Source organism: Trachemys scripta, chromosome 1 (genome assembly GCF_013100865.1).
Source record: "Trachemys scripta elegans isolate TJP31775 chromosome 1, CAS_Tse_1.0, whole genome shotgun sequence".
NCBI classification, from domain to species: Eukaryota; Metazoa; Chordata; order Testudines; family Emydidae; genus Trachemys; species Trachemys scripta.
The window spans coordinates 64,604,799-64,628,530 of record NC_048298.1 but is presented as its reverse complement, the minus strand read 5'-3'; the positions used below and the strand labels follow the sequence as shown (position 1 = coordinate 64,628,530).

At 41.8% G+C, this 23,732-nt stretch overlaps 1 protein-coding gene across 1 annotated transcript in view; it reads left to right on the top strand.

The window, feature by feature from the left end:
- The first annotated feature begins 6,985 nt into the window (after positions 1 to 6,985).
- PTPRR (protein tyrosine phosphatase receptor type R) overlaps positions 6,986 to 23,732 on the top strand; it is a 204,042-nt gene continuing 187,295 nt past the window's right edge. The window contains exons 1-2 of the mRNA XM_034771448.1: positions 6,986 to 7,121; positions 21,878 to 22,182. Coding sequence (XP_034627339.1) covers positions 6,986 to 7,121; positions 21,878 to 22,182 — 441 coding nt within the window. The remainder of the gene's footprint in view (positions 7,122 to 21,877; positions 22,183 to 23,732) is intronic.

Here is a 23,732-nt window from a genome sequence, read left to right as displayed (position 1 = left end):
TACTGCCAGAACTGCAATCTGCAGCCTTTTCCCCTTTGGTATAAAGTTTATAGTTAGTGAATGTTAATGTAGTTGCAACTTTAGCCAGTGAAGAAGTCTATTCTGGGACCAAGGGAGAATACAGGCCCAACAATTGTCTATCTAGGGCAATTATTTTAAGATAAATGTGAAGGTCTCTACATTCTATAATGTTTCATATGATTAATCCAAGACTAGTCAAACGAAGAAAGAATAATAAAAGAAAGAATAATATTGTTGCTCCCTGAGCCTCTGAATAGTGTCAGGATGAATTTTGAATACACAGGTTTGTTTCCTTCTCATATGCTAGAAGCTTCTGCTGCCTGATTTTGGCAATTTAGGAGTTCCTGTCCTTGTATGCCTTTCATGCACACCAGTATACTGCAATTTTTGAATGGGAACTCAGTGTCTCTGGAACTGTGATTGTCTGTCTCAAATGTATGTTAACTAAATTATTCAAAAGACAAATAGACTATCTCTTTAGAGTGATTTCTTCCAGTCAAATCAAGAAAGTTCTCATTAAAAGCAAGCTTTGCGATTATACAGTAAAAAAATTAATGAATGTTAAACCAATCTGAGAGGTGGTGTTTTTAAAATGTCATTTGCTCTTATCCGTTGGATAAAAAAAGAAAAAACGTCTGCTTTAGAATACATTATATCCCCTATTAGTAAGATCCTGGCCATTTTGATTCATATTTATATTTGTTTATAATATTGTGCTAGACATTCTGGAATATATTTTTAAGTGGTTCGTGGGAGGCTGACACACAAATTAGACATCAGCCTGAGTCACAAAGTTTGTATCTGTAATCTGATCTGAATCCAAACTTCCGTAAATGCTAGCTCTGGATTAGTGGAGGCATTGCTTGGATTTGGTTTGACTCATTGTGGACAGAAGCCCACATCATGAATTTTGGATCCAAAAGTAAAATCTCCCCTGCTATGGGAGGTTAAGATCCAGAGTTATGAATGTATTGTGCCTATTTATTTTAAATCTTAATTTTAGCTGCTTTATTTAGAGAAATGCTACATGGTAACCATAAGTTAAAATGTAATCTTTAAAAGCACATTTAATATTTTTTTCTTATGAAAATCCTATAAAATGACCTACCACATTAAATTATCCTGATATAATATAAATGTATGAACAAACATGTATAATTTGAAATATTTGTTCTTTGCTTAACTATTCAAGGTCTTTTAAGAACTATTAAGGTCTTTTAAGAACATTCAGAATCTTCTTATATTTTTCCTGGCTATATTATAACTGCAACAAGCTAATCTGACTTTATAAATCTTACTACCTCCAGTGGAACATTGCAGGAGAGGAGTTTTTACTGGCTGCTGGTTTGAACAGCCTAAAGTAGAGAAGAGATTGATCTCAAAGAAAATGCAACAACAAATAGACTTAATCTAAATCAGTGGTTCTCAATTTTTTTTTTTTTTGCAGACCACTTGAAAATTGCTGAGGGTCTCAGCAGACTTTCCAAATGTTGTTTGTACCGTTAGCTAACTATTGTAAAGTACTTTGGATAAAAGCACTATATAAAACAAAACTTCATAATAATTAACTTTTTTGTTCCACAAATAAAAGCACACAACTCATATTTTAATATCAGTAGTCTTACCTTTCTAATGCGATGGATGTGCCCTCTCTACACCGCCGTGGCAACCCTTGAGCTGGTGCTGGGAAGGGTGGGGGTCTCTTCCCTCTCTCCCCCGCTGCGGCAGCCCCCAAGCTGAGGCTGGGAAGGAGGGACGTCTCTCCCCGGCAGCTGCAACTTTCTCTGGCCGCTGCAGCCCTGCACATCCCAAATTCTCCCCACCCCCTCTTCTCACCCCACTCCCACCTATGCCCTATTCCCCCCAAGGCCACCACCTCACCTTACATGTGTGTCTTCTCCAGGGTCCAGGCCACTAATTAGTAGAGCCATGCCTGTGTGGCTCCACTAATTAGGAAGGGTAGCTCTTCATTCTCTCGTGTGCGGCTGCCCAGGTGCACATCTTAGAGGGAACTATCTGTGGACAACGTGAATGGAGCTTGTGGACCACTGGTGGTCTGCAGACCACACTTTGAGAACCTCTGATCTAGATGATGGAATGGTAGATAGACTGAAGAAAATCTAAGCTGCTACCTGTGAGTCTGACCCATGCCCATCATGGCTTATGTGGTGAAAGATAAAAATACTTGGCCCCTCTATAACACAGATTTATCAGTGCTTCCCTCCAAGAGGGCTGTTTATTACCCACCTTAAAATGCACGGTTCTGATCTAGTATTCAGGAAATACTCTCAATACTCCCAATTGTGCCTCAGGTTCCAAGGCTCCATTTCTCTTCCCTTCTCTTCAACACTTATGACAAGCTCCTGGGAAGATTGTAAGATGCCATAGATTTAAATTGCAGTGTTAAGCAAATGATATTCAGTTATATGCCTTCACATCAAATGCTAAGCTATCCCAATGCATGAATGAAATCAGATCCTGAAAGAAGAGCAATTGAATAAAGTTAAACCCATTTGTTTCTTCTGCATCCCCTCACCCTTTGTAGTTACCTGGCTTTCTCCCTGCACCGTTCTGAACTCAGTTGTCATCTTGGCAACACCTCTGAGGGATGGACAGTTCTTTGCCTTATGCCTGTGACAGAGTGCTCTGAGTCAGGTACCATGTAATCCATTTCATTCTCCTTTCCTTTCTTTTTCAGATTGGAGTGAATTACTTCCAAACGGCGTATAGCAAAGTTCATTAGAAAAAATAAAGAAAATCACATCAAATGTTATAGCATAAAATCACATCTTGTGTAAATTTGGGTAACAGCCTATTAATATCAACACATATGTATAGACATGGATGAGTAATTCAGAGAATAAAAGAATGTTACATTCTGTCTCTCTCCCATTCTATTGGAATCTTTGCATGTCTCTTAACATTGCAGCATTTCAGAGGCTCTCGGACACAGCAGAGGTCACTGAGTAAGTGTTGTTACCACCTACTCCTATATTAGGGGGTTCTGTCAAGTATACATTGGAGAATTTTACAAGTAACTTAGAAATGTTGTGACCCTTTACTGCCTTACTCAGTTGTATGATGCATTTGCAGTTATTATTCAGCCCGCAGCTATGGAGTCATACTACTGCGGTAGCTGTTCTGTTCTGAGAGAGGCAATGTATTTACCTAGGTGCAACCTCTGGAACACAAATTAATCCCTGTCCCTTTCCCTAGAATGGTTGCCTTTCTATGCCATGTTTATTTAAAAAATAACCAAAACCAATCCCATCCCAGAGATATAGTTATTTCTTCAATTCTCATTCGACTCTCCTAGCAACTCAAATGATCCTTTGCCTCCGTGTGTACATTCACCTACTTACTTTCCTCTATATAAGATCTCTCTCATTATTCCCACACAGTGTTTCTATAGCCTACTGAATCTAGTCCAAGAAACCATGTAAATATTCCTTGTCCTAGCCAGAAGTGTGATGCTCTCATCTCTGGTTAATATTATTTTCCATTCATCATCTTGGCCTGGACTGTCTTTCTAGGTCAAGGATCCTTGTTGTCAATAGAACCTTGTTTATATACAAAATGATTCCTAGACAAGAAAGACAATCTTGCTGGGGTGGCAAGTTATAAAAGTAAGATCTTTTCAACATTAGGAGCATACTACCTTTATTCTAATCAATATCAAATATGACTTCTCAGCAGAATGTAACCAATCAGACACACCAGACTACCATGAGGTGATGCTAGTGGGTCGGAGAAATCATTGTGAAGAATTAGCCAATATCATAATCTGTACCTCCGTAGAGAGCATTTCTCAAAATAGTACTGTGATGTTCTGTACCTCCGGGCACCCAGCACCCCCATGTTCATCCTTGTAAAATGATTGTGTGGTATCCAATGCAAAGTTTGTCATGCCGGGTGTCTTCGGAAGGCTGATGATGCACTGAGCATTGTTGTTATAGTAATCATTGTCATAGTAATGTTATAGGTTGTAACTTCATGAATATAGTTATGAGGCTGAGAATGTGTCCTCATGGCTTAAGCAAGCTGAGGCAAAAACTCTCCAAGAGCAGAGGGGCAGATCACACCTCATCAGTGCACGTATGGGACAAACCCAGCCCAGACTCACAGGAACAAAGGACACTGGTCTAGCTACAACAAAAGATCTGTTGGATTCTTGAGTGAGTCACCCCGTTCCTTTGGTCTGTTTGGGATGCAATGAGGTAATGCTCATCTGACTCTGAAGGGCGGGGGGAAGCCAAGAGGGAAGAAAGAACATGATAAAAGGGAGCAACATTTACTAGGCTCTTCCTTTCTCTTCCACCTCCATCTAAAGATATCCCCATCAAGCGACTGAAGCGTTGATCAAAGGGGAGAGCCTGGCTGAAGGGCAACCAGACAGGCTGTGGTAAGAAGCATCAAAGTTTGTAAGAGTACTGAAAGTGTTAAGATCAGCTTAGAATGCATTTTGCTTTTATTTCATTTGACCAAATCCGACTTGTTATGCTTTGACTTATTCTCACTTAAAATCTATCTTTGCAGTTAATAAAATTGTTTGTTTATTCTGCCTGAAGCAGTGTGTTTGGTTTGAAGTGTGTCAGAGACTCCTCTTGGGATAACAAGCCTGGTACATATCAATTTCTTTGTTAAATTGATGAACTCATATAAGCTTGCAGTGTCAGCGGGCATAACTGGACACTGCAAGATGGAGGTTCCTAGGGTTGGGTCTGGGACCAGGGATATTGGCTAGTGTCATTCAGCTGCAATTAGCTGGGAGCAGCTTACATGCCAGAGGCTGTGCGTGAACAGACCAGGAGTGGGGGTTCTCACAGGGTAAGGCTGGCTCCCAGAGTCAAGGATTGGAGTGACCTAGCTGATCATCGGTCCAGATAACACCAGAGGAGAACGTCACAAGTACTCAGTGAAAGAGTTGTCCTGGAATCCTCAATGATCCTGGATACCCAAAAAGTAGAAGCAGAATAACATGCATACTCTCATCTTCAGCTGAGCAAGAGGCTATATACTGTCCGAGACTCACACATTTTTCCAGAGCTGATTAGTGTCTGTAGTTTTGTTTCCAAATATAGCATTTGACACTAACGAACTCAAGCTGATGCTTGATACAGTAGCTCATCTTCTGGCCAGCATAGACCAACAAGAGTCCATCCCTCGAGTCATTCAGCTTCCTATTGAACCTCAGATCAAGTTTGACATCCTGGTATTAAGATGGGCCCATTTCATAAGTGCTTTGCCAATGGGCCCATACAATCTGCAACAGCTGCAATCCTTATGAACAATGAAACGGGCAATGCTATGGCCAATACTACTGGGAGATACAGAGAAACCCTTCTTGACCATTGCCCAGTGGCTGTGAAACTGCCTTCCATTCAAGCTAATAATGACCACAATCCTTACTGCCTAGTTCTCCAGTTGTCCATAGAATTTTTTTAGAAATACAAAATATATAAAAATGGAGAACAAAATGAGTAAACAAAATGCATCTCTGGCCTTCTTTATTAGTTAAAGGGAAGCAAAAAAGGAGATGCAAAATCATTTAGTCTTTCTTTGCTGAGCACCTTTAACATTTCAGCCTTTTTCTACCGTATACGATGATATCAAGAAAATGAGGGAACTGCCTGATACATGTGTGAACAGCAGTATGGTGGTTGCCAAGGAAGCTAAATTAAGATTGGTGCATCCACAAAAACAATAGCATCTACAGGAATTCTTGAATTCTTCTCACTGTTATGTGAGGAAAATCTTTACAAAAAATGTTGATGCTCAGTTTAAACCAACCAAGGAAAAGTAACACTGGGAATCTCCTTTCACCCATCCCACTTTTCTCAAAGTTGTCCACTGCAGAAACCCTGCAATGTATGGCTTTAATTACAGAACAGATCACAGAAACATACTTTCCCCTATATCAAACGATGGCCAATGGACAGACCATTTGCAGGGGTGAAGCATTTGCCATTTCTTGTGGGGTTTAGCCTGGCTTAGGAGTCTCACAGACTTTAAATGCCTTTTTTTTTGTTTTTATAATTTAAACTGAACTTTTAAATAGGACCTTGCTGTGGGGCTGTTTTAGCTTGAGTGTCCTATCACCCTATGAAAATTAAACTTTTTTTTTCATGTAATCAAATTCTATGGCTTCTTCTGGGAAGGTCTGACATCAAGATTGGCAGATTGGGATGGCCACGAGAAGAAATGTATCTTAATAGGCTCTGTTGACAATGTGAACGTGTTTGAACTAGTACACTGAGCTGACTCGATCCCAGACAAACGTTGTTTTATTTCCTGTCAGTCATGACCTCTGTCACACACTTTAAACTGTTTATTTTTGGCGGGGTTTTACATAATTTGCAAGGGGGCGTTCGATGTAACTATTCATAAAAATATATGTAGTTCGAAGAGCCTGCGGACATGCTAAGTCATGTGAAGCAACAAACATGTCCATCTGAGCGCTTTAGTAGTACTGGGTAGATTTGAACATCTCTGCAGATTTAGAAGCAAACGCTGCAGCTTAGCTGCGGGCGGGGGGATCCTCAATGCTGTTAGATTTTGAATTGAAGAAAAAAATCCCCCGACTTTCTCCTCTCGCTCCTTCCTATAACAGTGCTAAATCGGCGGGATTTTAAGGGCTCTCCCCTTCTTCCTTCATCTCTTCACTTTTGCACCCTCCCCTTATGGACAATTGCTTCTCCCACTACCACCCAGGGAAAGGAAACCTCCCCGGAGCCCATCCATTCTCCCCTTCTCTGCCTGCTTGTGCTCCCCTTCACTCCCCTCGCCCACCCCCTTTTGGTCCCCATCCTCCTCCCGCTCCCCAGGTTTTGCTCCTCTGCCCCCCCCCCCCTGCGTTCGCGCCCCTCGCGCTGTTTCTAAGCCCCCGCCACTGTCGCGCCTCGGGAGCCGATTCCAGGGGCAGGTGAGGGCAGCCACGTGCGCATGCTCCGCTCAGCTCCCAGGCATGCTCAAAACCCGATGGGGCGGAGAATCTGACACGGCCGCCGGATCGCGGCTGCCCCAGCTCCTGGCCAGCACCATGCCGAGGACAGGCGCCTGCTTCCCCGTCGTGTGCCTGCTGCTCCATCTCCAGGTGGCAGGTAAGCGGCCACGCTGGGTGGTGTTACCCGGGCAGGCGCGGCAAATGCTGCCGAGCTACCCAGGGGACGGAGCTCTGAGGAGCATCCCCGTAATCTGAACGAGGGGAGACCTGCGTGTTCCAAACGAGCACCCGCTAATGGAGCTGATAAAGCACCTGTTGTTGCCGGACAATGGCAAAGGTCGGGGCTAAATGCGCCCACCCCACATGTATTGGCTCGACCGTGTAAGATCCTTGCTGCGGGTAACAGCGATGCTTGCGTTAGTCTAAACAAGGAGTTTCTCCTCCGCGTCCCCTCCTCCCTCCCTGCATTAAAATGGATGCAGCTTTGCACACACTAAAGCACGTGTGCGGGGGAGGAGGGCGCAATGGTTAATCTAACGCCTGCAATCATTAGCTGCGGCTTCTTCCCTCTTTGGGGCTGGGGAGGGTTCAAGTGGAAGCTCCACCGATGCCTTTGAGCGGGATGCAAAGGGCCGAACTAATGGCTCTGATCAGGTAGCTTGAGAGATTCCACTGCCTCTTTGGCCATTTCTCTTGTCCATGAAGTGCCCTCCCTCAATCGAGCAGCGCAGGTTTGGGAGCGAGGGAGGGGGCGGGAGTGTTTCAGCACCGTGTGTGTCTTTCAGCACCATGGTCAGCAACCACCGGAATAAACACAACTGCAAAGCTGGAGCGTTGTTAAGAGGCCAAATGTCACTGAGGTGAATTCGGTCGCAGTAGTAGTAGGTATCCTCAAAAGTGTTGCTATTAATAATTAAAAATAAAAGCACAGTTAAATGGCACCGCGTGCAAGCCCTCAGCTGTTGCCACTTCAGGTACTCTAACGCATACAGATACTATCTATTATTCTCGGTCACTATTGCTCTGGGATTTGCAGCACTAGCCACATAGGTTTCTAAATATTTTGGAATGATGGAAGTTTTTTAAAAAAACATTTAGCCTCTTTTAAATTTGACACCTGAATTCAAACGTGGAAACAGGATTTTAGACAGCAAAATTTCAGCTGCGACAGCAGTCATTTGTGCAGTAGTCCTGTAGCTACGTTAGTAAATCCTCTCACTGCTTAGTTAGCAAAATGTGGGCATCATTCAGAAATGTGGTTAACGAAAAACTATATTACACAGAGCTTTTCAGTTCAAGCATCAGTTTCACTTTGATAATCATTTGCTGTATTTATTCAGTAAAAGAGGGATATGGCTTAATTGGTGTAAAAACTGCCCTTTCTCCTGAGTCCTTTTCCCAACTTCCAATCATGTTAACCTAAATTCTCACTCTTTTAGAAGGAAAGTAAATTGGTGCTGAAGATATAATTAAATGTAGTTTGTAATTAATATAACTGAAGTGTTTCTGTGTTTGCAGAATACTGCCGTATCTCTACTTCTGACATAGAAAATGGCTGTTGCACCCGGCTTATAACTTAACATAAGTCCATTACGACCTCCCTTTGTGTATATATAGAGAAAAGTATAACAAAATACAATGGCTGAAAGTTGAAGCTAGACAAATTCTGTCTGAAAATAAGGCATACATTTTTACCAGTGAGAGTAATTAACCATTGGGGCAATTTACCAAGGGTTGTGATGGTTTCTCAATCATTGACAATTTTTAAATCAATTAGATGCTTTTGCTAAAAGATCTATTCTAGGAATTATTTTGGGGAAGTTCTATGGCCTGTGTCATACAGAAGGTCAGACTAGATGATCACAATGGTCCCTTCTGGCCTGGCAATCTATGAATGACTCTATGAATATGTGAGTACACATACAGTCTTTTGCTGCCACAAACCATCTTTTTGGAGAGCATTTCAGTATTCCATCAACTTGAACTGTTTTATTATGGGAAGGTTTTATAGGTAACTTGAAAGGTTTTAGAAGCATATCAGGGTTAAGTAATACTACTAGAAATGTAACATGGTAATAAATAATTCATGGTTATCAGGTTATGATAATAGTTGTATGCATTATTTAATACACTAGATAAATGGGCATGGCATCATCTTGTTTAATCTAGTCACAAGAAATTGTTACCTTCAGTTATTAGTACTTTACCCTTATGGTAAATCATCTTTGACAAGATTTCAACCATGTCTTATTCCTTTGTATTTATGATTGCTTAGGAGAGTCATGTATTGCTATTTTACACAATGTGTGTGACAGAGATTACAGACTAAAGGATAAGGAGCATTTTGAAATCCATTTTATGAAAATCCTTAAGCTGCTTTTAGGTTGTCCTTTTACAAAAACATGTATTAAAATGATCATCTGTATAAAATTAGGGTACAACCTTTATTTGGCATAACATGCCTTCTAAATCTTCATTTATCCACTATTTATTCTAAATTGCACAGACTGCCTTGCTTAGTCTTTTCATCATACTAATGGAAACTGGTTTAACTAAAATGTACAATTGCCTTGGTAAATTTAACTTGTTTTATTAAGTTAATTGGAAAGTTTGTATATGAAAGTTAGCCTTTAATCTTAAAACCTTCAATAATCACAAAAATGGAGAAAACAACACAGACCCCATATGTTACTATCTTGTTTCCCATGCAATTCTGGTGAATAATCACTTTAGAAAAATTAGCATTAAAATCTTAAAAGAGACATATTCAGTCTTATAATGTGCACAGCTCTCATCAAAGGTGAGAGTTGTGCCTACTGTAGCCAGGGCTGCATGGAGTTTTCTGTTAGTATTCTTGTGTCATTCAAGAAACTACACTATTGAGCTTCCTGACTTTTACTATCATAGTAAACTTAACCTTAAGCAATTTAGAGCTCTCTCACTTTCACTTGAAGTAAAAGATGAATTAGTCATTTGGCTCATTCTGGAGCTTTCTATGGAGCACAGTGTACAGTTGTGAATTATGAATGGTGATTTTGTGATAAGGGTTCATCTGGCAATATAAAATGTATTTCATTTACCATTATTACTGATTGGTCGTAAGTTATATGTTTTTCGTATTTTGTTTTGCTCTGTGGTGGAAACTACTTGGCTTTTCATATATGGATTTGTTCCAAAGTTCAAAATACATGAATCCGACTTCTATGTAGGAGGATGCTAAGATATCAATTGGCAGATACACTAACAATATCTTCCGTAATATTGGTTGATGTTAATAGGTTTTAGAAAAAAATACGATTTTGTATTTAATTGAGATATTACTACAACAAGGTGGTATTGATTCTGTAATGTATTTAATGCAATTCTTTGTAACTGAAAGGTATTAAACTGCATATTGGAGAAATGGGTTTGCCATGGAAAGGCTGTTCCATTACCATTGTGCTCCAATATCAGGATATGTATTTGCAAAGAAGCTGAAATTTTTTCACCATAAAAGAATCTCAAATTTCTACATTTGTTTTTTTTAAAAAGATCAATTGAATTCAGTTTAAATGCTGTTGTCAATAAAACATTACAGCTGTGTAGAAAGCAAATTAAATCTAGTCATGCTCTCCGATACACCTCTGCAATTTCCACTGAAGTCAATATAGAACTAGGCCCTTTATTGTCCCAGTGCTGTATTGGGCAATGTGCAAGAGGAGAAATCTGCTTGCACAGAGCTGGAGTAAGGCCTATATTTGTACTAACTGATTACAAATCACTATGAACCGTTAGCTGCTATTATGCTTTGAAGAAAACTGCAAGATAAAGTAATGGCATACGTTATTTGCTAGTAGGTACGATATAGTGCACGTTTTTGCAACAAAAAGTTAGTATCTCTCAAGACTACCAGAAACCATTGTTATTTTGGTGAAAGAATGGTAGGTGGCAGTGAGAACACATAGTGATACACCAAAATAAGCTTATAATTAGAACTAGTGAACAGTGCTTCTGGACCAATTTTTATAGTGGGGGTGCTGAACGCCATTGAATCAAACTGTAAACCCTAAATATGATGTAAACCACTTCAAGTCAGGGGGTGAGATAGTACCCCCAGCAGCCCTAGTTCCAGCATCTATGCTAGTGAACCATTGGTGTTATCTAGGTTACTGAACTAATTAACTATTTAACGTCATTGTCTTTTCATGAATTACGTGAACAGGCTTAAAATATAAAAACAAAGAATAAAATATACAGTCACTGTAACCATCTAGACTGGAATAAAACCTACCCAAATAATAACTTCCATATCAACCATCTATATGTCTTTTATAAAAATCTTGAGAGAGAAAGTTATTTTTGCAGAAAGTCCTAAAGGTTAACAAATTCTGGTGCTGGAGGCCCAAGAAGTCAAATAATTGTACTCAAGAGTTGGTAGGATTGTCATCATTAAGACCTGGTTTCTTGAGCAAGGGCCTTACAGCAACTTTCTTCAGGGCCCCTGTTATTATTCTCTCCCGTGACGGAACACATTGATAATCTCAAACATGGGACCAGTACTTCAACAACCAGGAAAGACAAAAGTCCTACTCTCAGTCTTTTGCCAAAAGAGATCCCAGCAGCTCCAAAAGCTCATCTGAAACTCTAGTAGAGAAGACTGGCATGTATCCTCTTGAGATACTGCTCAGTCCTGATCCAAACAGTTGTAACTGCAAAGTAACATGAAAATCTCTCACAGTAGAATTTTGCAGGTGTGGAGAAACTTAAAGGAAGTGTGCTAGATTGTGTGCAATGCATATGAAAATAGACTTGGAGTGAGCATCTACTCCTCCCTGCTAGTTTGTAATGGGAAGTGTCTTTCAAAATGGAAGTTTGTGTGCAGCATATCCAGTCAAAAATATTGAGGTGTATTCTCCTTTGGAATGCCTTTATAACGCCATGTGTCATATTGAGAACACATAAGGTTTAATGTTAAATTTGGAAAACCAGTTCCTGCAAACTGTCCATACTTCAATACTAACCATGTCTCTTGCAAAGGAATGTGTGTATCATGTTGAGCTGGTGGGACTGAAAATACACCAGAGACAACATGGGGACCTTCCACTGGTGCAAATCATTGTAGTTCCAGTGGGAGTTCTAGCCATTAGATTTTTTTTGAGATTCACGTTAGAACTCTCAAATTAAAATCTCTGATAAATTAGAATGTTCTTTTCAAGATGAAATGAGTAAATGTTATAACTCACTCTCTCAAGTCTGGGAACATGATTTGAGGAAGGAAATTGCAATGTAAAAATGGTAATTATAGGCTTACTCTAGATATAAGATCAGAGCCAGCCAATTTAAGAATTCACTGAAAACCAGATTGTGAGCAGATTTGTGTGGGTGTGCTAGGATAGAAGGACATGCAAGAAGCCTTCCCCCATCCCTCTACATCATGCTTTCACTTGCTAGGGTTTAAAAGCCCTTTCTACAGTAACAGTCCCATGCTTAGGGGGGAATAGAGACTCTGCACTCAGGGAGCACGATATTAAAACCAGGGATGGGGAAGAGGTGGTGACATGGAGTAGGTCTGGTGCATAGAAGTGGGGAGCAATCTGTGCTAGCCTAATGGTTGGGGAAAGGGGCTTAGCCCTGATGTGCACAGAGAAGCCCCCAGAAAGATTGTGCCTCAGACATGCCCAGTCTCCCATTGTTGCTTCTGGGCAAGGTTGCCCACATTGACTTCCTGTCAGGGTTGTGGCATAAATGCCACAATCTAGCGCTGAGTATACTTGTCACTCACAAAACAGATGGTTGCTGGAAGTATTGTGGCATCAAAGACAATCATGCTTAAATGCTGTGGCAATGGGCCAAAGTCCATCTTTTTTGAAAGGAAGTTTATACTGTGGACCAATGTAGCTGTCCTGTCGGGTCACCAATACAGCTCTGAATCAAATATTTGGTAAGGCCAGCCAGTTATGTATCCTAAGAACTCATGAAAAGCACTGATTTCTCAGAGCCACATTAGGTGCACCAGTACTCCATAGGCTCAAATTCTGCTTTCCATTACAGCAAATACTGATTTCACTGGAGTCACTATGGATTTACCTCTTTGTAACACGGAACAGAATTTGATTCAGTCTTCACTTGGAAAACTACAATAATGTCAAATAAATACATGTGGCACCTTCTGAAAAACAGGCAAATATGAAATAATATCAATACATCAATACTATGTGTCTGAATATGTCAGAATACTAAGTGCCTTAGGGACCAGTGCTTCATCTCTTAACTCACATGAGTAGACCTACTGAAATCAATGGGCCATAGGAACAGGTTCCATTTTCAATACATCAGGCAACACACTCATAATGTAGAAGATGATGAGATGCAAAGCCTCACTTTCAAAATACTACTGGTGCACTTAATCGTATATTGGGTGCATTCTGACTACTTTGTGTTCTGCTTTGTTGTGCATTTGTTTGATGTTTAATTACAACCCCTATACCTTGGAAAATGTTCTGTGTAGTGAAATATTTTTCAGATGAAGTTGTTTTTTGCCAGTTCTGGAGTTTCTTACACACTGCCTCATCCACAGACTAGTAAAGCAACATCCAGATTTTTTTTCTCTTAAATTCAGTCTAATTAACTTAAGAAAATATCTTTTGCAAAGCATGTTCTATTCATTTGATTAACCACAAATCTGTACATTTGTGTCATTGTTTTAAAAATCTATTTGGATTTATTGGTAATAATTCTTGATTTTAGCTGCTAGAGATAAACATTAGTGAGTGTACAGCTAGAGCTACGTAACCTACATTAATGAGATTTAGTCTGACTTGATTGGCATGCTGTTTTGCTGCCATTTAAGGCATACTGTTAAGTAGACATTACAAATGTGAGGCATTTTGTCTCCAGACAGCTTTTGTTTTCATCTGGTCTTTCATGTTTATATAAAGCATTTTTCTACCAGAAATGTTGAGTACTCTTGATATGTTAAAATGTTTTTGTGTAGAACAAATGAAACATGGAGAGATGAATCTGGTATTTGTATTTAGAACTCACATTCCTTGTTGTTGTCTTTCTTAACCTTTAAAATATCCGTGATTTGCTTGGTTTTCTGAGACGATAGAGTAATCCAGAGGCAAAATGCTTCTTGAGTAATTGACTAATATATGGGGCTATGCCTTGTGAGGCATGGCTGCACATGAAGAAAGAAGGCCGGGATAAGAGAAGAATGGAAGACATGTTGTGATTGGCGCAATCTATATGAGGGCTTGAAGGACTGATCGCTCAAGGTGACCAAGGTGATATGCGGCTATTACCTAGGTCTGAAAATGCAAATTGTTTTGATTCTTGAAGTACCAGTGGTAGTGCAAGTTTCCTCAATATGCCTCAACCTTGACCTGAAAGGACCTCCTCTCAGGGTGAGAGTGTAGTGCAGAGGTCGGCAACCTTTCAGAAGTGGTGTGTCGAGTCTTCATTTATCCACTCTAATTTAAGGTTTCGCGTGCCAGTAATACATTTTAATGTTTTTAGAAGGTCTCTTTCTATAAGTCTATAATATATAACTAAACTATTGTTGTATGTAAAGTAAATAAGGTTTTTAAAATGTTTAAGAAGCTTCATTTAAAATTAAATTAAAATGCAGAACCCCCCAGACTGGTGGCCAGGACCTGGGCAGCATGAGTGCCACTGAAAATCAGCTCGTGTGCCGCCTTCGGCATGTGTGCCATAGGTTGCCTACCTCTGGTGTAGTGCAATCTCCTTCACCTATTCAGCTCTTGGCCTTTCTCTAGCAATTACCAGCAAAGTTATCAATGACAAATGTAGCATTAGATATTTGTAATTTGGACTCCTGGGAACTGGATCAAGACTAATAAAATCATATCACAATATAAATATTTTAAAAGAGACTTGAAGGTAATATTCCCCCCACTATAGGCCAGGAGCCGCCCCAAGCATGTGCTTGGGTGCCTGGTGCCTGGAGCCGGCCCTGCCTGGTACTGACAGTGACAAGTACCCGCTGCTTCAGAGAAAGGTGCAAGAAGCCTTGCAGTAGGCAGTTAAAGAATAACCTGCCCTTGGAGGGTGAAGGTAGGACCAATGCAGTGGGAAGAATGGGCCTATATGCACTAAAAGGTTGTAATAGCAGACATGCTCTCTGTGTGTGCTGGAGGAGTTCAGCTCGGCATTCTACCTCCTGGATGCTTTGCAGTGCTCCTCAAGGGGCAGTGCAGCTCCATGCTCCCCTTTACTTTGGGCTGCACCTAAGTAGCATGATCAAATCTGTCATACTTTCTTCCCTTAAGTATTGCTAAAAGCAGAGAGAGATCACTTTTAATTTCTGTTTTTTTTAATTATTAATAATATTTATAATGCCATAGCACCTAGGAGCCTTAGTCACGGACATGAACCCCATTGTGCTAGGTGCCGTACAAACATAGAACAAAAAAGATTATTTGTGCCTCAAAGAGCTCATGATCTAAGTAATAAGGCAATTTTCATATTTCCCAAACAAATTTTTCATGGAATTTCACTGTACCTAACTTCTGACCACATCACAGGAAGTATGGGCTCAATACTGCAATCTGGTATGAGTAAGAACTGCTCAATGGGAAGAAAAGGGTGCTGAATCGGTCCCTAACCATATTTGATGTCATTGTAGGCTTACACTAACAATAATCAAAGAAGCATTGTTAGGGTTGGCAGAAAAGGAGGGGGGGCTGAAAGGAACGGGGAACAGTTTGTTTGGTCTTGGTCATACTCTTCCAAGAAGGATTCTGATGCTAGAAGATACAGACTGCTTCTGAAAAATATTCTTCTGCTTGTGGAGCGTTAGCACAGGAGAAAAACCTTGCCCTGGCTGAGCAAACCTGAATCTGCAGAAATTACTTTTTCAGCATTCTGAACAGACGCAATAGAGAAGTGACCAATGAACACAAGAATATAAGAATTGCCATACTAGGTCAGATCATGGTCCATCTTGCCCAGTATCCTGTCTCTGACAGTGACACATACCAGAGCTTCAGGGGGAGTGTACAGAACAGGGTTTTTAATGGAGTGATTCATCCCTGATTTCTGCTCCTTATATTTCTGGAAGTCAGAGATTTAGGGTCACCCCAAGCATGTGGTTGCATCCCTGACCATTTTGGCCGATAGCCATTGATGGACCTATCCTGCATGAACTTATCCAATTCTTTTTTGAACACATTTATACTTTTGGCCTTCACAACCACACACCCACAACAATAAATCCATAGGTTAATTGTTCATTGTGTGAAAAAGTACTTCCTCTTGTTTGTATTAAACCAGCTCCTATTAATATCATCAGGTTGCCCCCTGGTTTTTATATTGTGGGAAAGGGTAAATAACACTTCTCTATTAACTTTTTACACACTGTTTATGATGTTATAAACCTCTATCATTTTCCCATTTAGTCATCTCTTTTCTAAGCTGACCAGCCCTAATCTTTTTTGCCTTTTTCTTTCTCTACATTGCTGTTTCCTGCAAGAATATCTTGTCTCTACAACTGTGTTTTCTGCTCCTTCAGTAGTTATAATGAGACACAATAAGCCACAATGATGTTACCAAAATGTGTACTTTCTGTGGGACATTGAGGTCAGTGGAAGTTAAGGGCCACATTCTGCCATTTGTATTCAAGTTGAGTAGTACCTTACTCCATAAATAAGCCCATTAATGGGCTCTGAAATGACAACTTCAGAAATCACTAGTCTGGGGTACAAATTGACCAGGATTCCTTTATAAAAAAAAAAAAAAAAAGGGATTATTTCATCTTTGGAGAGACGGCAATGGGGAAAAATTGACTTGGGCCAGATACTCCAGTCCACTGTTCTAGCTTCTGTCACGGCTGGTTAGCCAAAGGTCAGGGAGCTGCAATTGGCTCCCTGTGGGTATAATGAAAAATCAGGGCTTTTATTCAAGCCCTTCAGAAAATGGGCTTTTTTATCCCTGTGGATAATATTTTGGTTTTGGGATTTTTTGATGAAATATCAAAATTATCTCTGAAAACTGAACTTTTTGATTCACAAATGCTACCATGGTGCATCATGGGAGTTGTATTTTGGGAGGCTCATTTTCCTCTGTAGGCTGGGATCCCTGGTTGGACCACATCTCTCATGATGCACTGCAGTCTCCCCATATGGTAGTTGCATCCTGAAAGTCCCTGGTCATTGTGCATGGTGGGAGAAGTAATCCTGCTGAGAAGCCTGGCCTATAGAGGAGAGTGTGAACATGAAGCCACTGAACTATAACTCCCATGAGACACCACAGCTGATATCCAAATCTAAATATTTTTGTTTTGGGGCACTTGGTTTCTGATGAAAAATTGAAAGTTTCTGCAGAAAGCAGCCACTTTTATGAAACATTTCATTTAGTTAAAAACCCAGTTTTCTGTTATAACTGTTTCAATGGAAAAATTTTGACCAGCTCTATCTTTTTCTCCTTTCTCTCTCAAGCCAGTTACTCTTGGGGGAATTCTGTGCCATTGCACAATGCAGAATTTTGCAGAAATTAATGTTGGGCATGCAGAATTTCCTCCCCCACCCAGAAATGGGGTGCAGAAATGTTGGCCACCACTGAGGGCTACTGGACCTGGCAGAGCCCAGCTCATAAATAGAAGACAAGGCTGGGGAGAGGGGGAGGGTACTGAAGGGGGAGGGAACCAGCAGCTGCAGTTCCCAGCATGCTCTGAAGGAAGGAAGCAGTGGTGTGCAGGAAACTCCATGCAAGCCTGGGACCCAGAATCAGGCTGTTTCTCCCTCTGGATCCCTGGGCTCTAGAAGGTTAGTGTCTCTGAGTGTCTGGGCCAGGACGGGACCCGCAACTGGGTTCTGGGGGGTAGGGAGTGTGAGTGTGCCAGCTGAGGGGGACTCCACGGCTGGCTCTGTGAGGGAGGGGGTGTGGGTGTCTGGGCTTTGAGGGGAGAGGGGGCAGAGAAGCAGGAACTAAGTTGTCATAGGGGTTTCTTTAATTCTCTACTCCTAGGGGAATTTTTGTGTATGTCTGTATTGTTACAAAATATACTTGCTAACAGGTATTTTGAAATAAATTACCAAAATAATTGAAACTGGCATCATTATATAGTGTTATTTTGACAAAATTTGCAGAATTTTAAAATATTGTGTGCAAATTTTTAATTTATTTGGTGCAGAATTCCCCCAGGAGTAAGCAGGTGTAGGGCCTGATGTAGTCTCACAGAAGAGAAAATCAATTAGAAAATCTCATGACTTTGGACACTGCCCACACTATCCATCCTTTCATTCAGCATTCTGATTTTGGCATTAGACTCCATGCAGAATCCAACACCGCAGCCACTGCCCCTTGATCAAGTGGTTGAGTTTAAGCCAATAGATAAGTGGGAGGACATTTCCAATGTGAGAGGCTGGAATCTAGTGATAGTGAATAGGGCTCCAGTCCAAAGCCTATTGACATCAATGAGAGGACTCCTGTTGACTTCATTGGACTTTAAATCAGGATCCAGGTGAGTGTCTAGTGCTGCAGAATGGGAGGCAGATGGTGTGGGGAAATGCTCAGGTTTGAGAGGACTGGGAAGAGATGTGAAGATCAGAGACACACTATTTCTTAAGTAACAAGGTTCAGTTAAACTGTTTTCTGAAAATCACACATATTACTGGGAATAAAATTAAGAAATGCAACACATGTAATTTACCTGGAAAAATGCTTTAAATGTCCTTTGAATATACAGAATATATGTAAATCACCAGTCAAATTTCTCTGTTTTTTTTTTCCCTTGTGAAATTAATTTCTTCCTGTCCTCATTTCTCCCACTTCTGACTTGTTAGTCAGAAAGTGGAAGACTCTGAAATAAATTAAGACACCCACAGCCATGGAAAAGCTGAGACTTCAAAAAGTGTACCTCAATTAAAAGGTGTGATTTTTAACATGTCTCTGTGTGTATTTTACATAATGTTGTGGTATGGTATAAAGGTTATATCAGTATGAATTTTGGACGACTGCATTGTTCACAAGGGGTATGGTGTATATACATATGAGTGCCATATATGTTCCAGAAACAACAACTTAGGAATGTTTGAGAGAGCTACTTTACCATGATTCTAACTTCTCTTGGCTCAAAAAGAGAAACAATTAAAGCTAATTTTAAAATACTTCTGAAAATGACTGGGAATAGCCTTTCTAGACTCACAGATGTAAAACCTTTCAGAATCCATTATCTTGGGTCCTTTCAGGGCTAGAAGAGAGTGTGAGGTCCCATTGGGAATCTCCCTTTTCCAGTGGTAAAAAGCTCTGTTTTCCAGGCCTGGGGGATATAAGATAACAGACTTTAAAGTTTGACATTTTAAGTCTTAAAGCTGTTACTGATTCTGAACTGAATATTGCCTTTCCTGAAAGCTGGGCAAGGTAAAAATTTTGGGGAGAGAAGGATAAAACATTTCCCAGATAGGTTGTTTTAAATAAAATGGCCGCTGTTTGAAGCTGCTCAGGGATTTGGAATGGTAAAATACATCCTGGGGAGAAGGATTAGTAAATGGGGCTGCTGACAGTCAAAAGTGCATGGCCCATTCATTTATCACATGGCTTTACAATTTATCATATGGTATCTCCACTACATATGTAGTGATTGTGTGTCAATATGTGTATGTATATGTTATGTGGACAGATCCATGTGCCAGCTCTGATTCCTGTGATGTGTTAACCTGTCTATTCAGGATTAGTCTCTCATGATTAGGATTTGGGTGGTCTGACTTAATGGTCCAAGCAGGAGTCAGGGGCTAGAGGTCAGGCTGGGTCAGGATGCCAGAACCAGGAAAAAGCCAAAGGGCAGACTGAGAGTCAGGTGCCAGGCTGGATCAAGAGGTCAGAGTCCAGGAGCAAGTGCAGGGGATGCAGTCCTAAATCAGGGGAAATCCAGTTGCTCCTCTGCTTGGTTTAAAGAGAGGCAGAGAATCAATCCAGACTCCTAGAGTTCAGCCTGTCAGATCACAGGACTGGAGTCTTCTGCCACAGTTGAGCTTGAGTTCTGGCAACTGTTAACAGGGACTGAGTAATGGATTATCACATACTGTGTCCTAAGCACCTTCTGGACTGGGGTTCAAGACCCATGCTGTGGACATAGACTGAGTTTGTATACATATAAAAGCCATGAGATGGCAGTGAGTTTAGTCACTCTTGCTTTGAATTGGATTATTTAAAAAGAACTCAAAGGCGACAGGAACTGTTTTCTGTTGTGTGCAGAATTTTTAATTTTTTTTGGTGCAGAATACCCCCTGGAGTACATATAATATTTCTGCATATACATGAATCGCTTAACCCACCATTGAAATTCATCCATCTCTAGGTATGTCATCTACTGTTACTGCTAGGATACTGTTCTTGATTTGCAGTCTGGATTCATTGAAATTTCATGAAGAAATTAGGTCAACAGAATGTAATTACCTAAACTGGAATCTCTGAAGGGCACTGGGATTGACATCTTAACTCTTCTGAAAAGTGCCATGGGATCTTTAGTGACCTCCATCTTCTCACAAACACGATACAGTCAGGAAGAGCAGTGATGGTATGATTTCACATGATTCAAAACAAAGCACCTGCCAGCTTTGACATTTCATATATCATTCATTGGTCTGAAGTATATCTCTCTTTTTCTATATCCTTACTGTTGTTATATGTTGCTTTGAGAATCCCAGTTTGTTGTTTTTAAATTGTCCACCAGCATCTGTGTTTATTACACACAAGAAATAAGTTACCATGAGATAAGGTGACTGAGCTGTTCTGATTAAGAACAAAAGTGTTCTCTTTTTACATATAGGTGACATACAAGGAACAAACTGTGTGATCATTTTCAAAGTGGGGAGGGGACAGTAGGAGTTTGCCTTCAATGCAGTCACAACAAATATATTGTGAAGAGGAGATTAGAATTATAAATGTAAGCAAGATAGGCTGATAGAAATACAACACATCATAATTTCTTATTTGTAGAGGCCCCAATCAGGGAGAAGTTCTCCATTGTGCTAGGTACACATTATAGTGTAGTAATGTGGTTACACCAGTGCAACCTACTTTCTTCCAGCAGAGGAAGGATGATCCAGTAGTTAGGGCATTAGCTTGGGATTTGGGATACAAGGGTTCCGTTCTTTGCTCTGCCACAAACTTCCTGTATGAACCTGGGCAAAAAATCACTTAGTCTCTGCTATCCTTAACTCCTTATCTAGAAAATGGGATAATATATTTTTCCACCTCCTCGGTGAATTGTCAGAGTAAATAAATTAAAGACTATAGCAGGGGTCGGCAACGTTGGCACACAGCTCGCCAGGGTAAGCACCCTGGTGGGCCGGGCCAGTTTTATTTACCTGCTGACGCGGCAGGTTCGGCCGATCGCGGCCCCCACTGGCCGCGGTTCGCTGTCCCGGGGCAATAGGGGTGGCGAGAAGCCGCGGCCAGCACATCGCTCGCCCGCGCCACTTCTCGCCGCCACCATTGGCCCAGGACGGCGAACCGCGGCCAGTGGGGGCCGCGATCGGCCGAACCTGCTGCGTCAGCAGGTAAATAAAACTGGCCCAGCCCACCAGGGTGCTTACCTTGGCGAGCCGCATGCCAATGTTGCCGACCCCTGGACTATAGTGTGGTAATGGGGGGCCATACAAGTACCTAAGATAGATAGAATTTGCTCCAGTGTGGGCTTCCTCTGTGTAGTCTTCAAAATGTAAGCATGACCATTTGCCAGCATGTAAAAGAAAATTTGTCAAGCGTGGAATCTATGTCAATGCAATAGTGTTGATCACCTACAATTGTTGAAATGTGCCCAGCAGGCTTTAAAAGCATCATTCCATATTCCATAAATAATTCCTCCTAGGATCTATGCAACTCAGTTCAGCAGATGGCTCTGTAAATCTGAATGGCCGAATGAGACTGTATTTTCATTTAAGTCATTGATGTTCTCTCTTTATTCAACAGGGTGCTTTTCAGGAGACAATGATCACTTCTTGGCAATTCATCAGCGAAAGAGTGGGAAACCTGTATTTATTTATCGCCATGTCCAAAGTGTTGAGAAAAGTTTGGATGCAAACAGCCAGAAGATTTATAAACACAATTTCCATTCCTCTTCCCATGCAAAAATAAGCAAGCTGCACCCTGCCATAATTGTTAAATCAACATTCCCTAGACCTGCTTATGACCCATCCCTCAATCTATTAGCTATGACTGGTGAAGAGCCGGAAGTGGAAAATCTCCCGATTCCAGCAACCAATGTGATTGTTGTGGTAAGTGTCTTTCTCTAGGTCTTGATATTGCTTCATGTGCATTTTTTATCTAAAGTATTGTGATACTGTGGGCACTCACCTCCACAGCACTGCCTGCTGGTCAGTCTGGGAATTAGCTCATTCTAGCCTCAAAGCGCCTCCTGCTGGCCAATGTCTCTCCCTGGTTACCGGCCCTCTTGTCTCCACCACCTCTGGCCCCTTGTCCCTCCCAGACCCTGGTCCCCTTTACCTTAGGGTACTGCCCCACAGCAGTGCCTCACACACTCTGGGTCTCCCCTCCTCAGGGCAACCCCAACCTACCCTATACCCACCTTGCCTCCGTGGCTACTGCTAGTCTTCATTTAGCCCCTTTACTCAGGGGCAAATTGCAGTCTGCAATGGCCAGTCATCATTCGCTAAGGGGTTAGACCAGCTGCCTTTCCCTGCAGCCCCAGTACCTCCTTAGGTCTTCCTGCAGGCCTCAGCCTGGAAGGTAGCCAGGCCTGAACTCCCCAGCTCAGCCTGCCTCTTCCCCAGCACTGCTCTGTCAAAGGTATCCTCTCTCTCCCAGGCAACTAGGTCCTTCTACTCATAGTCCTCTTATCAGGACCAGCTACTCAGCCAGCCTCCCTCAGCTGCTCTTACTACTTTTATCCCAGGAGTGGGGTAACCACCCCACAACAGGTATCTAAAGTTCATATTTCTACTGTATGAACTATGCCACTTGCAGCCCTCACTTTGGCCTCCTTATTCAAGTAAAATTCCCTCTGACAAAGTGGTAGCAGCACCCTGATCAATGACCTTGCTGCAGCATCAATTAAGCACTTTCTGTTGGGGCATTATGAGCACCAGAGTGGTAGTTACTGGGCTAATGATGTAATTGGGAAGATATAAGTACCGGTAGTCACAAGAGGAAGCTAGGAGGAGTTCAGAAGGTGAGCTGTATTGAAGAGGGAGGCTGTGTGGAATGTGTCCACTCTGAGATGTCTGTGTTACGCTCTGTGGGTAAAAGAGTGGAGGAACAAAAAATACACCTGGGGAAAGGAGAACGTCCTTGGCATATTAATGACTGTGAGGAGATAGAAACAGACTAGGCAGCACAACATACCGGGTAGCTGAGAGAGCACCCCGTGACACTCCCATTCAGTAAGCCCTGTAATGATGTGTGCAATAGGCAGATAACCAGACAGGCAGAATTTGGCCCTAGGTAGTTAGGGAACTTGTCTTTGCTTCAGGCAGGGCCGGCTCTAGGCACCAGCAAAACAAGCTGGTGCTTGGGGCGGCACATTTTTAGGGGCGGGATGGCCGGTGCCAGAATGCCGCCCCTAAAAATGTGCCCCGGCCGCCCTAGCTCACCTCCGCTGCTGCTGCCACGGCACGCGAAACAGCTGATTCGCGCGCCGCTACTCGCCCTCCCTCCCAGGCTCTCAAGCCTGGGAGGGAGGGGGAGCAGCGGCGCACGAATCAGCTGTTTCGCGTGCCGCGGCGGCTCGGGGTCTCCCCCTCCCTCCCAGGCTCTCAAACCTGGGAGGGAGGGGGAGATCCCGAGCGGCGACTTTGCGCGCTGCTGC